The 16,960-nt window shown below is 35.2% G+C and overlaps 1 protein-coding gene across 1 annotated transcript; it reads left to right on the forward strand.

The window, feature by feature from the left end:
- The first annotated feature begins 11,901 nt into the window (after positions 1-11,901).
- Positions 11,902-15,887, forward strand: LOC111470401 (probable WRKY transcription factor 51). Its single transcript, XM_023115964.1, has 3 exons — positions 11,902-12,190; positions 12,277-12,423; positions 15,502-15,887. The coding sequence occupies exons 1-3, from the start codon at positions 11,937-11,939 to the stop codon at positions 15,668-15,670; spliced, it is 570 nt and encodes a 189-aa protein (XP_022971732.1). The 5' UTR covers positions 11,902-11,936; the 3' UTR covers positions 15,671-15,887.
- The last annotated feature ends 1,073 nt before the right edge of the window (positions 15,888-16,960 follow it).

A 16,960-nucleotide genomic window follows, 5' to 3' on the forward strand; every position in this document is an offset into this window, starting at 1 on the left:
GGACCTCTTTTTTCTATTTTCAAATCCAAATATTTAATTCAATTCAACCCCTCAAAATTATAAAATTTTATTTTTTTAATTTTATTTTAATGCTTAAGATTAAACTTCTTTTTTGAGGTTAAAATTATTTTTTTTTCAAATTTTATCTATAAATATTATAATTTCTTGTCGACTTAATAATATCAGACTTAATTAGGATGGTTATTAGACCAATGACACCTAAAGGCGTACTAGGTTAGAATGTTTTTTTTAACCAACCCACAACCCCAACTATCAGGAATAGTTACGAGTCGAACTGACTTTTCATAAAATTCAAATATCAAATATTTACGAGTCACTCTACATCAACAAGGTAAATATTCTTAATCTTTTTAGAGGTGAGGTCGGGTTGAATTGTAACCCTATTTTCATATTGGTCAGGTTAAATTATAACCCTATTTTCAGGAGGGTTGGATTGAAATGTAACTCTATTTTCAGGTTGGTCGGGTTGAATTATAACTCTATTTTTAGGTTGGTCGGGTTGATCTGACTACAAAAATGTTAACCCACGCTTCGAACTGACTTTTCAACGTTTATAGTTTGATCCGTGGTTGTCAGAGTATTAAATAAAGGTGGAGGCAAGGGGTGTGGAGGGTTAGGTTATAGAAATTTGAAATTGAAACGGTTGAGTGATAGTTATTATTGGAAAGGACTCGTGAGGAGTCGTGGTTGCCTCATCTTCTTCTTCAAGTGGACAGTTGGCAGATATGTTTTTAATACTTTCCTTTTTAAATGTTAAGAACCAATTTATGAATCCCTTCCTCACGTACCCACGTCCTGTCCCCATCTCCACATTTCAATTTCAATTCAATTTCAATTCAAATAAACGAAGTTACGACCTAGCCCGAATAGTCTAATCACTCGTGACACTAACCTATACTAAACACGGGGAGTCTGACCCGCGTAACGACCCAAGAACCACGCCTCGACCCGAGTGATAACCCACACTGCATGTGCCCGACATGTGACTCATATCCAACTGTGGCTTCTCTCAGCACGACTGTGAATGTTTGATTAATCCACCACACCTAAATGGTGTGAAAGTTATCTTATGTGAAAGTTATCTTATTTATAATCAAATAAATTACAAGGATATGGAAATAGTAATAAATGGAAATAACAATAAATGGAAAGATACCTATGATAATAAGTCAAATATGAGATATTTGTCTTATAATAAAATATCAAATATAATATATATGGTAAACTATAATTTATTACTAAATATCCTTAACAACGGCTCAGCAGTTCATTCGACTCGGCTTCTCGACTTACTCTCACTCGGCTCAACTGCTCGACTTCTTGGCTTAAATGTCACAGTACAAAGTTTTATATCGTTTCCTAAGTTCCCGACCCCTCCTGAACCCATTTTGACTTTATTTAAGACATTTTAGGTCAACATGACTCTTATTTAGCTAGTTTTAGGACTTATATTAGAAATAATTATCATGTTTAGCTAGGTTAACATATTAATATGCCCTAAGTATGTGATATGGATTGATATAAGTGAGATTTAACGTTGAAGCATAGTTTTTTAAGCAAGTGAGTGACCCTGTTGGAGTTAGATGATTGATTGATGTATAATGGTGCATATTCTGTGGCTTCTGCAAGTACCATATTATTATGTTATGCTTATGTGTTCTTTGTATTGACATATGATGCTATATTATGTATGCATGTGATATCTGTTACAATGTGTTATGAATGAAACGAAATGTGTGTATGTCATGTTATGTCTTGCTATGTGAAGTTATGTGATGGATTATGTGATGATTGTCATGTATACATAATGCATATATGTAATTTGTCATGGATGAAAGGGAAAGGAAATGACGTAATGTCATGTTATGAATGTAAATCATGTGGACCTCATGCACGTATGTATGTCATATGCATCGGGATACTTCCCTGTTATGTCATGTTAGTATGGACACGTACCTCCAATATTTATATTTGTCATGATATCATTCGAGCCTTCCGTTTCTATTGCATCCAACGACGTGTAATGTGTTGTGCTCGACCAAACTAAGCTTAGGGGTGCGTATATGAGCACGTCTGGTGGGTCTATGTGCATGTATGTGGGTCGTGTGTGGGGAAATAACATACATCCAACCCTGTCTGGAATTGGAAAGAGCCTAAAGTCATGTTACGATTTTAAATGATAGGTTACTAACCCTAACGGTGGGGTGACTTACTGAGTATTTCTTAAAATACTCCAACCACGTGTTACTCTAAAATTTTTCAAGTAAAGGTAAAGCTCATATGCAAGGATGATAGTGGATGCTAGAAAGACAATGGAAGTCAGGATAGGTATGCACGGATGACGGGTGGATGCTGGAAAGACCATGGAAGACAAGATAGATCATGAAAGGGAGTAGAATGCATTGAAATTTCACTGAGTAGTTGAAAGATGTTTTTAATGCAATGACATCACTAATTTAGGGTAAGAAAATTAGAGGCGCTACAGAGTTCCTACGCTTCCATTCATTCGATCAACTCATCTAGAAACAATTTTGTAGACTAATATGAACTACTCCTCATTTTGCATACTTTCACGTTCCATGAAACTGTCAAACATTCTTTTTGGTGCTCCTGAAGAAACTCTACAATAATTAGTTTAATCGACCAAAATGTATGCTATTCACGGGAGAGCAATGTGTTCAAAATTAATTATCATTGTGAATAGTATTGGGAGCAAATGACAAAATTTGCTCTAACCCAACAATAGTAAGAACGAGTATACAAATGAGGAGTAGTAATCTACTTATAGACTCTCATTAAGTCTTATCTCATATTCAATGTCCTCAATGTCATGTGTTCGATCCAAGTTCTGAAGTTAGTCAATTCTATAACTTTGTCATCCAACTCTATTAGGCTCGTTCGTTCATTCATTCATATCACCTCTCTCCAAGTCGTAATTGACCCATTGAGGCTAATCGGAGATTTAAATGTACTTGGCCAATTGAGTTCTCTTTGGTCAATCTAAGTCAATACACGATCGGTATAAGAGAATCAGGAGTGCCTTCAAGACTGATCTAACAAATATGGATCAAGTCTCCTTATTACAAACCACTCTATGGTCTCCCTAGTTGGTTTCATACGTGTCAACGGACCCTTCATAAAAGTTGCTTAGAACCACATGAAATCCAATCGAGATATTCAAATCTGTCAAGAAACGAGGAAGATTGATAGGTAAGAGTTGTAGGCTTTTTGTTTCGATTTTCTTTTCGATATGAGAGATTTTCTTAGAACGTTTTTCTTTTTTTCTCTAACTCCGTATGAGAAAGAGGTTAAATCATTAGCTGTTTGTACCACTAACCGTCAAAGTTTTAATTGGTTGACTTTGTCAAAGACTTCACGAGTCTCGAAAGAATGTTATAATAATGGCCCTAAACTCATTAGAAGTGGTGGGGTAGTTCCTTTGTTAAGAAGTTTCTTGCTACTTACATATTAAAAAAAAATTATAAAAAAGAAACACGTGCACAAAATAAAGTCCATATGTATATTTGTTTATCACTTATCCTTTTGGATATTTCCCAGCTCGTTCCCACATCACATCGCTCTTTACACCTACCAATTTGGGTTCCTTTTGACCAATTTGGCTATTCTATCTTTCATTTTCCTTATTCAAAATTAATCTCTTCGAGGATTAATGATATTGTCCACTTTGAACATTCACACCAATGGAGAGTATATTCTTAGATTACAAACCACAAACCCATGACAATTCCGTAACTTAACCAATGTGGGATACTTTCATCTAACACCTCCCCTCGAACAAAGTACGCCCTCCCCTTAATCCAGGCTCGACTCCTTGACTACGGAGTCGAGCCATTTTTTACTGCCTTCGTACCTTCGAGGATTTGCCAATCTATTGGCACGGCTAAGTTTAGGGCATGGCTCTGATACCATGTTAGACTATTGGCACGGCTAAGTTTAGGGCATGGCTCTGATACCATATTAGACGAACACGACTCTCCACAATGGTATGACTATTGGCACGGCTAAGTTTAGGGCATGGCTCTGATACCATATTAGACGAACACGACTCTCCACAATGGTATGATATTGTCCACTTTGAGTATAAGCTCTCATGGCTTTGCTTTGGGCTTTCCAAAAAGCCTCATTCCAATGGAATTAGTATTTCTCACTTATAAACCCATGATCATTTCCTAAATTAGCCGATGTGGGACTTTCATCATCCAACATGTTAGATGAAAGTGTCCCACATTGGTTAAGTTAGGGAATGATCATGGATTTATAATCTAAGAATATACTCTCTCTCCATTGGTGTGAGGCATTTTGGGAAAGCACAAAGCAAAGCCATGAGAGCTTATGCTCAAAGTGGACAATATCATACCATTGTGGAGAGTCGTGTTCGTCTAACAGTTCGAGTCATTTATTCAAGTTTTGTTTTAACAAAAGTAAAACGTTAGTTCACTAAAAAAAAATTTATTTATTTATTTTAAAACATTTAACTAATATTTGAAACTCAATTTCATTATATATTTTTTAAAAATTCCAAAAAAAAAAAAATACTTTCTAAATACTAAAAACTATTTTTTAGAATTATTCGAGAATAAATAATTTAAAAAATAATCATGAAATTAAATTAAAATATGTTATATATCTATAATTGTATCAATAAAAAAAATTTATATTTTAAACTTAACAGCATGTTTTTATGTTTAGTTGTGCCACGTAAATGTTAAAGGGTGAGGCAACTTCTAGCGGGGAAGGATCATGTTCAAGTAATAATCTAAAAGATTTGTAGTATATGGATAAAGTTGGTTGTCTTATCATGGTAGCATTATTAATACGACTCACTTTGTAATTTTTATAAATGATTTGATCCAAATGATTGATGTGGAGACGTGTGTAGGACTATCCTATACAATGAGCTTGTAAATCTTTCTTTAATTGAGAAGATTAATATTTCACAAGATGATCATATGCATATTAATATTAATCTTGAGCCAGTTATGAACTTATGCTTATGAAGGCTAGTCCTTTGATTTGAATGGGTGCGAATGGCTTTTGTAGCCGATTCAATATGCCTACCATTTTGGGGACTTGACCTAATAGGGAGCTGGGAACATAATTTTACAAGATGAAATTCAATCGTTCTCATATCTTAAGTAGATGAGTAAATTGTAAATGTTGATTTCAGGACTTGATCAATGGGACCTACTCTCAATGGACCCAACTTATTCTGCAATGTATAAAAGTGCAACTTTAAGTCTATAGTAGAGTGACCTATTCATAATATCTAAGAATTTCTCTACCGAAATTTTCTCATTCTTTTAAATGACCCCCACAAGCTAATTTATAGTGTTCGAGTCATAGGAATGATGATTTTGCAAAAGAACTTCAATGTCCTTGGAATTCACCAAAGAGGCTAACGAGCTAAGATAGGACAACCATGGTCATTCCAACATTCATCGTCATTCGTGTAAGGGCGTTTTAATTTTACCTAAAAAATATAAAGGTACCATATGGCTTGAGTATTTTAAGAAATACTTAGTAAGTCACCTCACTGTTGAAGTTAGTAATGCAATCACACATATATAATGATGGGACCTATCCTTTAAAACCGTCACATGAGCTTAAGTTATTTCCAGTTTCGGACAAGGTTAGATGTTTGGTACTTCTTGACATACAGCCCACGCACACACACATGGACCCAACTTGAGCCCAACTTGATTGCGCACAACACGCTAACACGTCGTCAAACACCATAGAAAAGGAATGGCTTACATGATATCATGGCAAACATAAATATCAACCGCTAGTCTATGAGATTGATTATGAAAATTATGATGAATACTACTTTCCTATTATGATAAATACAGTTGTATACACTATGAGATTGATTATGAAAATTATGTTATCCATGATGATATGACAACTGCTAGTCTCTCTAGGTGTCTGACAATAATCCGTCAGCGAGTGCTAACTCGACTAACAGGCCCAGAGGATATGTGAGCCTGTCTGGTGGGTCCACATTCGCACATGTGGGCCGGGTGTAGAGAAGTACTACACATCTAATTTAACCCAAACTTAAAAGCCGCCTGAAATAATATAATGATGTTATAAATGATAGGTCCCACCATATTGCATGTGTTTGCATTTCATTACCTCTGTAGTAGGTTCACATACTGAGTATTTCTTAAAATACTCAAGGCACGTGCTACTCTTACATTTCAAGTAAAAGCAAGACACCCATGTACAGATGATGGAGGCGATGCATGAAGACCATGGAACCGGTGTTAAGGTAGTTGCATTTCATATTATTTTATAGTCTTAGGTTAGGTTAGGTTAGGGCAATGTTTTGTTTTCTAGTTTTTTGTTATATTATTTATTCTCGTTTCTTATATGTTTTTTTTGATTCATTTAAGGATTTTATTTTTAACGTGTAAATCCATGACTTTGTTATCAACTATTTAAAAGGAATGTTTTTACTATGTTTGTTTTACCCTCGTAATTATATTTTTCACTTTAAGTATCACTTATTCTATATGAACATTTTGTTTATGATATAACCACAAATTAAGTCTCTCGGAGGCGAGTGAGAAGTTGGGGTTCAATTATTGAAGTTTTAATCTTGAAATCTTAAGAGAACTACTATCTACTTTCTCAAAAGATTATGTTTCCAAGTCCTTATCGGGTCAAGTCTCTAAAATAGTAAACATATTGAATCGAGTATAAAAGTTGTTCTTATCCACATAAATCAAAAGACCAGCCGTCATAGGCAAAAGTTCATAAACCACTCTGGATCAGTATCGAGTCACATATGATCATCATGTGAATATTAATCTTCTCAATTAAGATATTGATAATAAATCAAATATTTCGTAATTAAGTTAAGTGCATACCACTCACATCCTCCATTTCAACGATTTGGATCAAATCATTTGTAACAATTACAGAGAGGGTCGTATCAATAGTGTTATTAGCATAAGTCACCCAACCTTATCCTTGTACTATGAACTCTTTTAAGTTATTACTTGAACATGATCCTCTTGCATGTCAACCATATACGGTTTAAGACTACACTAATAATATTGGATTATTCATATAATGAATAATAATGTTAAATTGCAAATAAAATTATCCAATTATTATTAAAATAAAATAATTAATTACGAGATTTTATGACATATATCTCAATCATATGACGTTGAATTTTGTTAAAGATTTTACCTCAAGTGAAGTTTATTTTAGTCCCTAATCTTCAATGTTATCCCAACTTAGGTCAAAATATACTGATTATTATCAATATTATTTTGTACTTTTTTTTAAAAAATTTATGATGGCCTTGACTTTCAAACAGATAACATTGAATCATTAAAATATAAACGAACACGACTCTCCAGAATGGTATGATATTATCTCGTTTGAGCATAGGCTCTCGTGACTTTGATTTGGACTTCTCTAAAAGGTCTCATACTAATAGAGAGAGTATTCTTTGTTTATAAACCCATGATCATTCCCTAAATTAGCCGATGTGGGACTTTTATCATCCAACACGAAGAAGATGAGTATGCTCGAGAACAAGTGTTTTAGAGTAATAGCTCAAGTTCACTACTAGTAGATACCGTTCATTTTAATCCGTTATGTATCGTTGTCAGCCTCACGGTTAATAAATTTATATACTTTAAAAAAAAAAAACGAAAAAAAACTTAGTCAAATGAATGATCCTCGTTAATCTAGTCACCATTCTCCACTGATAAAGAAAGCAGCTTATAATTATGGTGGGACCACATTGCTCCTCACCATATAAAAATAACCCAATTTATTATTATTATTTAAAAAAAAATTATTATATGTGTAAAATTAAATTAAATTATAATATTTACCCTAAGTTCTACGACTTTGGTAAAGATTATACGGGACACAGTTAAATCGTAAATAAATATCACTTTAGGCATTAAATTATGTAATGACTAACTTGTCGAGATCATTAATCAGTGATATGAAGTTTTAAATAAGAATCAACCGTCAATGAAACAAAATATATTTTATTATAAATTGTTTACAAAATGTGGAATAAAAAGTTTTTGAAGAGAAAGCTAAAGTGAACGAACTGTGTCATGAAAAGTATAATTATATACGATGTAAGTTAAACTGTACAACCTATTCATATAACTTTAATGTCCTACAACTCGGATTCACCATCAGTGTAGTCACACAGCTAAACTATCACAGTTTATGAACGTTCGCATGAACCTACTAAGTAAGCTCGTAGATGTGCCCCCTAGGTTTGACTATAGGCTTGCACACGCTCACGTTATCAAAAATCAATGGAAAGAACGGAATGTGTATTTAGATATCATTATCAAAATTAGTTCACCTAAATGCTTGAACTAATCTAAATTTGGCTCCAATTATTTTAAATTGGTAAAAAAAAAAATGGCTACACTAACGTTAAACAGTTTCATTAGGTAAAAAATGGCTTTAGAACGGTCCAAAATGGTGGTTTAAGGGTCAAAAGTTCTAATCCAAGTTGAATAAGCTTCCTTAGTCATGCGGGAGCCACCAAGTCGAGTCAAGGCGAGCCTGACGAAGGTGCACGAGTTGCATCTTAGAGGCATGAGGCGCGTTTGTGGGCTAGAGGTGGAACGAGCCTAGGTTGCTGGGTCGAGGCATCTACATGTGCAGGAGATGCAGAATGAGTCGATAGTTGTTAGGCCACTATTGTAGGTTGCTAGGCATCTAAGCCTAGCGTGGTTTAGTTTCGAGTCATAATCTCTCTGAGTTTGACTGGATCTACGTGACACTGAGAGGATTGATTTGGGTCTTAACGAGCACAACAATGCACACACTCAATCTAGATGAACACAAAAAACAGAATAGAGAAAATGCAAGTAGAATATTGACTAAAGGTTTTGTATTGATGACTACATATATGTACGGTAAGAGAGAATACAGAAAATATAGAAAATTACATTTTCAAACCTTTTGGTGAGGGGATATATAGTTCAACTTACCATATATAACTTTACCAGATATAACATCTATCATATATAACTATCTACAATATATAGCGGATATAACTTTTTACTATACATAGCTATTTACTATTTATGACAATTTCGTCTCCTTTACAGCTTCAGCTATTGCCATGTACTCAGCCTCAATACAACGTTTAAAGCCTAGACATCCCATCATCCATGGCTTGCTTCCACTTGGTTGTATCCTCCAACTGTAGGGCCTCATCAAAGGGCTCTATTTCCCTTTCATCAGCAACAAATAGTGTAATAAAGGTACATACATATATGATGCTCTGATAGTACTGGATGATTTTTTCAACACCGGTTCAAGTGTCACTTGCTCTACCGCTAGTTCTTTTGCAACAATCTCAAGAGTTTCTCGAGTATGTGCTACAACATCACTAGGTGATTTTTTTCACAACTCCCACTTGCTTCGTTGTCTTGGAACCTTACTCCACATCTGGTTTCTCAGCAGTAGTCTCAGGAATTTCATGAGTATCTGCTACAACATCACTAGGTGAGTTTCCCTGCAACTCAAGCTTAACTCCCATTTGGTTTGTGGTCTTGGAACCATGTTGCACATCTGTATGGACCATTTCCAACCGCACTTTCTTCAATTCTCTAGCAGTCCTTGTGAAGCTAACTCGTTTATGCTTGCTCATAACGTCATTCTCACAACGACTCACATCAATAGATTTCAGACCTTCTAAAACTCCTTTCGCAGCCAACATCTTCATTCCTTTCACGCTCATATGTCCAAGTCTATTGTGCCATATACTTGAATTTGAAGCATTCTCAACAACAACAACTATGTTCATACACCCTGCAGTGGTGTATAAGGTTCTAGATTTTGTGTCACGTGCTACCACCATAGCACCCTTCATAATCTTCCATCCCTGACTCTATTGCATAACCTGTGCTGTCCAACTGACCAATAGAGATCAGGTTCCTCATGAGATCAGGAATATATCTGACATCCTTTAATGTCCACTGATTTCCTGATGGAGTTTTTATACATACATCTTCTTTTTCTTTAATCTCCAAATCTTTGTTGTCGACAAGATACAACTTCTCAAAATTTCCAGACTTGAAATTCCAGAACAACTCTTTATTTGGAGACGAATGAAAAGATGCACTTGAATCCAAAATCCTAGATTCAATCGAACGGTTCACACTGAGGATTAGAGCATCCCCAATGTCTTTAGCTGAATTTGTAGCATCATCTCCAGATTTGTGATTCTACTTCCTCTTTGGTCTTGTATAATCTGTCTAAAAGTGACATTTTTCTCCACAATTCCAACACGTTACGTTTGGGTCTATTTGGAGATTTTTTTCGGTTCTTTGATTTTGATTGCCTTTTGTATAGGCCCTTCGAGTTACTTCTTCCCCGTTGGTCAACATTGAGAGCACTACCAGATGAATTTCCAATTTCTCGTTTGCGAATACTTTCGCTGAGAACTACATCTCGAATTTCATCAAACTTTAGTTTATCAGATCCACGGGAACTGCTGATTGCGACAACAACAGTTTCCCACGACTCGGGTAAAGATGACATCAAAATCAATGCTTTAATTTCATTTTGAATTCATTTATATGATCAACAACAGATTCACCTTCAGACATCTATAGATTGAACAATCTCTGCATCATATACACCTTATTCATAGCCGACGATTTTTCGTATATATTCGACAATGCCTTCATCATATCTGACGTTATCTTCTCCTTGATGATGTTGAACTCCACGTTTCTGGATAGCGTCAACCGGATCAGCTCTAAGGCTTGTCGATCCTTGAGCTTCCACTGCTCCGTGGCCATGGTATCCGGCATCACCCCCAACAGGGGTTTGTGAAGATCTTTTTGATACAGATAATCTTCAATTTGCATTTTTTAGAAACCGAAATCGGATCCATCTAACTTCTCAATTCCACTCTTTAAGCTTTCCATCTTCACAAATTGTGAACCTGGCTCTGATACCAGTTGTTAGGTTCGCACAACAACACACACACTCGATCTAGACGAACACAAAGAACATGATAGAGAAAATGCAAGGAGAATATTGACTAAAGGTTTTGTATTGATGACTGCAGATATGCACAATAAGAGATAATACAGAGAAATAGAAAAGTACATTTTCAAAGCTCGGTCGGAGGAGATATATATATATGGTTCAACTTACTATATCTAACTTTACTATATTTACTTTATATGTCATTTACTATATATAACTTTATTATATAACCGTTGACTAAGTTATACATAAGCAGCAGACTCTATAATCTAATAATAAACTAATAGGGTTAGCCCTAACCGTCTCACAACTCGAAGGAGACATAAGAGGGAGCAACCCTCAAAGGAATGTTTCTGCCGTTAACAGTTTCATCATGCATGTCGTAGCGACCCAATTCAACTCACGAACACCCTTAATAATTAGTCACATAACTCGTACAAAACATTATCGATTCCATTTTAAAATTAAATAAACTCTAATTTCCTCATTTTTCTTCAAAATCAAAATAATTTTAAGTTTTATACTCCAAAAAAAAAAAAAAAAAATCCTAAATTAATGTGACGTGTCAAAGTCTTACGATACTAAAATAATTAGTACGAATTCATAACCGGACGAATTCAAAAATTGTAATTTATTATATAAAAAAGTAAAATAATTTCCTAAATTAAGGAAAGTGGTCCCTAGAAGTACAATAAAGTGTGCACCATACGTCATCATGCTGACGTCATCACATTCACTAGAAATCCGCCACATGTCCCAATGAAGAACTTTCAAAGCATCTTCATCCAGGAAGCTGCTTTGAAAGAGAGAAAATATTTATATAAAAATAAAAAATTATTAATATTATAAAAACTCATCCATTCCTTACAAATCAGCTGCTTGTTTTCACAGCAATGGCGAGCTTCCCTTATGAAGATCCAAACCCTAACCCTAACCCTAATTTCACTCAATTCTCCCCAATTCTCGACCCCGCTTCCTTCTTCGACTTCGATCTCTCCAATTTCCTCGTTGGCGATGACGATAGCTACGTTGACCAACTCGCCTCCTCCTCGTCGGAGAAGATCATCGGCGTGGACAGTGGTGGTAGTAGTGTGGCAGTGGACAGCGGATCTAGCTTCGTGGTTTCATCGGAACCGTCGCCATCCATGCAAGTGGCTTAATCGATTTGAAACTCTAAATTCAAACTCGTTCGAGCTTCAATTAAAGGGGGTTTTTTGTTTGTGGGTTTTGCAGAAGAAGCAAAAAAGGTGAGAGGAAGATGAAGGGGGAGATGGGGTGTAGGATTGCATTCAGAACCAAATCGGAGCAAGAGATTATAGATGATGGCTATAAGTGGAGGAAATATGGGAAAAAATCCGTCAAGAACAGCCCGAATCCGAGGTAAATTCAAATTTAGCGTTTTGATTCAAGTATAATGATATAATCAGATGAACGAACTACCTTAATTGTTGAGTTATGCTTGTTTAGATTAAGATTGACTAACTCGAAATTTCAAGTTGATTGGATTGGTGACTCGAGTAACCCGAATAGAGTTCGTAACCCAATCGAGTTGAGTTGGGTAGTTGGGATGTTTTTAAGATATACTTATCTACAATACATGATAGGTTGATTGTTGAGTTATGCTTGTTTGGATTAGGGGCGATGAACTCGACCAACTCGGATTAAAGTTGGTTTGATTAGTGATTCGAATAACCCGAATAGAGTTCATAACCCAAATGTGTTGAGTTGGGTTGTCAGGATGTTTTTTAAGTTATCAGACTTATCTACAATACATGTCTAGTTGATTGTTGAGTTATGCTTGTTTGGATTAGAGGCGACCAGCTCGACCAACTCGAATTAAAGTTGGTCGAATTTGTGACTCGAGTAACCTAAATAAGTTCATAACTCAACAGAGTTAAGTTGAGTTGTCGGGTTATTTTTAAAAATATAATACTTATCTACAATACATGTCACGGTAACGACTTAGCTCTTAATTGAAGTATAAAGCTATAAGCAGATGAACGGTAGACATGTCGGTTGAAATATATTAAACGTTGAGTTTTGTTCGTACGTAATTTTAGGTGTCTTATTTCGGAAGAATAGACGTTTTGGAGGCGGCTTGAGTAGTCAATGTGTAACTCGATAAAGTTTTAGATAATATATATTTGGTGTGTGATTCATATTTAGTTTTGGAGGCAGAGTAGACTTGGGACAAAAAAACAAAGCAGTCAACTTTTCTTTTCTTTTTTTTTTTTATTATTAAAAAAAAAATAGGAATATTTATAACCTTTTCAAAGCTTCGATTCCATTGGTTCAATTGGGTCGTTGGATTACAGATTATTTTATTGTAGGCTCGTAAAATATTTCAACCTCGTTTAAGCTTGTAAACGTGGTTCTTATCTTATATATTTTTTTGACTTTTTAAATAAGAGTGTTCGTATAATCCTAGAACCCGACCAATCCAGACTATCCAATCCAAACAATAAAAATTCGATTGGGTCAGATTTTTTCGATTTGGTTCGGCTGAGTTTATGAAAAATCTAAAAATTCAGGTCGGTTTGCTAGTTGACATTTTTTATCAAGTCAACTAAAAAATATAGTTACAACTTAACTCTACTCTACTTAACCTACAGTGACTCAGTTTGGTCAAAAGGTTTAAATTAAATAATTATTCAATTATTAAAAAATTATATATATATATATATATATATATATATATATATATATATATATATATATATATATATATATATATATATATATATATATATGTCTAATTTTTTATTTTTTGTTTTACTTTTTTGGAGTTTAGTGGGCCCAATTTTCATTCTTATCGCTTTGGGATCTTGTATGTTTGTGCATTGAGTAGCCAAATTACTTTATAGGGTTCCACATGAGAATAATTGAAATAAAATATAATTTTCAGCCTTTTTCTTCCATATTAATTTAATTTATATAAGGATACGAGACATGTTCTTTTACTTCAATAGGTATCATTTTAGCATGTTTTGTCTTTTTCAGTCACGTATTTTTTACGAACAGTTTACAAAGAGCTGCCCAATATAGGATAGGATAAATAGAGGCTTATGAAAATGACGTTACATCTTAGCCTTTAGAAAAGGATGTTAAATCTTCTGGTTAGTAATAGTTATATGTAATAGTCCAAGCTCACTACTAGTAGATATGGTCCCTTTGACCCGTTACGTATTTTCATTATTCTCATGGTTTTAAAACGTATCTATTAAGGAGAGGTTTCCACACTTTTATAAAGAATGTTTTGTTCCTCTTTCTAACCGATGTGAGACCTCACACAATATCAATTTTTTAGGCTTAGAACCTTTCTTCGTTTGAATATGGGGTTAGTTCATACACGTACTCTTTCAACGGTATAATGCTTCAAGTTTAGGATTTAGATCAGGATCAATGATATAATTCACGGGAAAAGTTTCTTATTTAAGTTCAACCCTAGCAAATAAGCATGTGATACCTTCATGCAGATCTCACTAAACTCGAGGGATGTAACTCAGTTGGTAGAGCTCTTCTCATGTAGTTAGGTCATTATGATTACGATTTAGATGTCTAAATTTTTAGACGGTAATGATATCTGATGTCCCACATTAGTTGGGAAGGAGAACAAAACACCCTTTATAAGGGTGAGAAAACCTTTCCCTACCAGACGCGTTTTAAAGCCTTGAAGAGAATCCCGAAAGGAAAAGCCCAAAGAAAACAATATCTGCTAGCGGTTGATTTGGGTCATTATAAATGGTATCAAAGCCAGACACCGGGCGATATGTCTTCTTTCTCGTTGTTCCCCGAAGGGGGGTAAACATGAGACGATGTGTGCCAGTAAGAACGCTGGGCCCCGAAGGGGGTAGATTTGGTGGCAGTCCCACGTCGATTGGAAGAAGGAAAGAGTGTCAGCGAGGACGCTGGGCCCCGAAGTGGGGTGGATTGTGATGTCCCACATTAGTGGGGAGGAGAACAAAATACCCTTTAAAGCCTTGAGGGGAAAGCCCAAAGATGACAAATTTGCTAGCGGTAGATCTAGACCGTTACATGATAGTATCTTGTACTTGAACTAGTACTCACTTTTTCTAAGTAATGGAAAAGAGTACCAAAACATGTCATTGTAAGACTCTATTCGAAGATAGAACTGAACTATAAAAAACATAGAGGAAATATAGGTATGGATCGATATGACTGGTACTTGAAGTCGACGATTCTTTTAGAGTTCCCTCATCTGGGATTCTTAAGAAAGAAGATCAAATCTAGTACGTACTATCTCACCTCCACGTGGTACGATAGTAACCTAGAACAAAATTTTGGATCACCCTCATCACCAAACTATTCCAGATCCCAAAAGATTTATATTCTAATGATAGTTTTGAAACGTTTATGAAAAGTCAATGATAATATTGCACTATTAACGGGTCATTTTTGTATACATTATTATTGACAAAAGGTATGGTTTTGGTACAGAAATTACTATAAATGTTCAAGTGAGGGATGCAATGTGAAGAAGAAGGTGGAAAGAGACAGAGAGGATACTAGCTATGTGATTACTACTTATGAGGGTATCCACAACCATGAGAGCCCCTTTGCTTTGTATTACAATCAAATTCCATCCCTTACCTCTACTTCCACTTAGCTCACCCTACTCGTCCTTTACTTGTCCAAATTTAAGGGTCGGGTTCATTTTCTAAGTGCTTAAAAACACTTTTTAGGACACTTAGAAAGTCAACTCGAACATACCCTAAACTACGAGATGGTCTGTTTTTATTCCTGTGTATATGGTTCAATTTTGTATTTTGTATAATTTTTACATAGATAAATAATCTAGACGTGAAAGTTCTTTTTGTTTTTCATTTTCCCGCTATTTATATATGAAGACTTTAGGGATAGGAGCTTGTAAGAGATTGGATTTTGAACGGCGTTTTAAAATCATTTTTCTTGCACTTGAAAACACTTTTTCAAGCAACTTAGAATGACGTATTTTAAATAGGTGTTTGTACTTGTAAGAAACACGTTAAGATTATCGTTTCACCTTTAGCATGGTACATTGAGCTTTCTAGGATTTCGGTTCATCAGAGAGCAGTAAACGAATACTACAGTCAAATATGATACATATGTAAACCGTAATGAAATGCTAAATATCCTCAACAATACAATATTTTATCAAGGGTTAAATATGATACCTATGGAAACTTTTGTATCCTTGAAGTATGTCTAGTGTCACGATCATACTTGTCCAAGACGTATTGTCTGTAGCCACATGTAGGATATCTCAGTCATGTCTATCCAAGACTTGTTGTCCATGACCGCATGTCCGTTCTAAACTTCTTTTATTTGCTTTCATGTTAGATAAACATTTACTATTTCTTGTTATGTCAATATGAGGTGTATTATCGGTCACCAAAATCATGTCTACACCCGCTAGGGTTGAAATACCCCAAAATGTACTGTAAAGGGATGTGACTAGTTGACAATGCTTCCTACCCTAAGTTATATGCTATTAAAGCCGTTGTTGTTGCCTACTCGCTTTTAGCTTATAACATTGCTTTCTTTTAAATTGTTTTCAACGTATTTCCTCGCTCACATTTTTCAAAATATTTCTCTCAAACGGGATTCAAGGCTCAAGCATACGTCAATATTATCTACAAAGTTCGAATTTCACACGGTTGATTTGTTCGCTAGATCATAACAAGTGTCATTAATCGTTGTCTCGTTGGTGCACTTTGCACAAAATGCTAGGCTAATATCTATGATTATTAGCATGTTGAAGCTCACTCGTCAAAAAGTCCCGTTTAGAGCTTTGAAAACCGTTTGAATTTTGGTGCAAGAAGACAATGAATGTGAGAGCCCTCCATCTTTTTAGAGGATTCCAAAAGAATCGGGTGGCGGTGGTGGCGGCGGTGGTGGAAAGACGGGCGAACGAAAC

Source organism: Cucurbita maxima, unplaced genomic scaffold (assembly GCF_002738345.1).
Source record: "Cucurbita maxima cultivar Rimu unplaced genomic scaffold, Cmax_1.0 Cma_Scf00044, whole genome shotgun sequence".
NCBI lineage: Eukaryota > Viridiplantae > Streptophyta > Magnoliopsida > Cucurbitales > Cucurbitaceae > Cucurbita > Cucurbita maxima.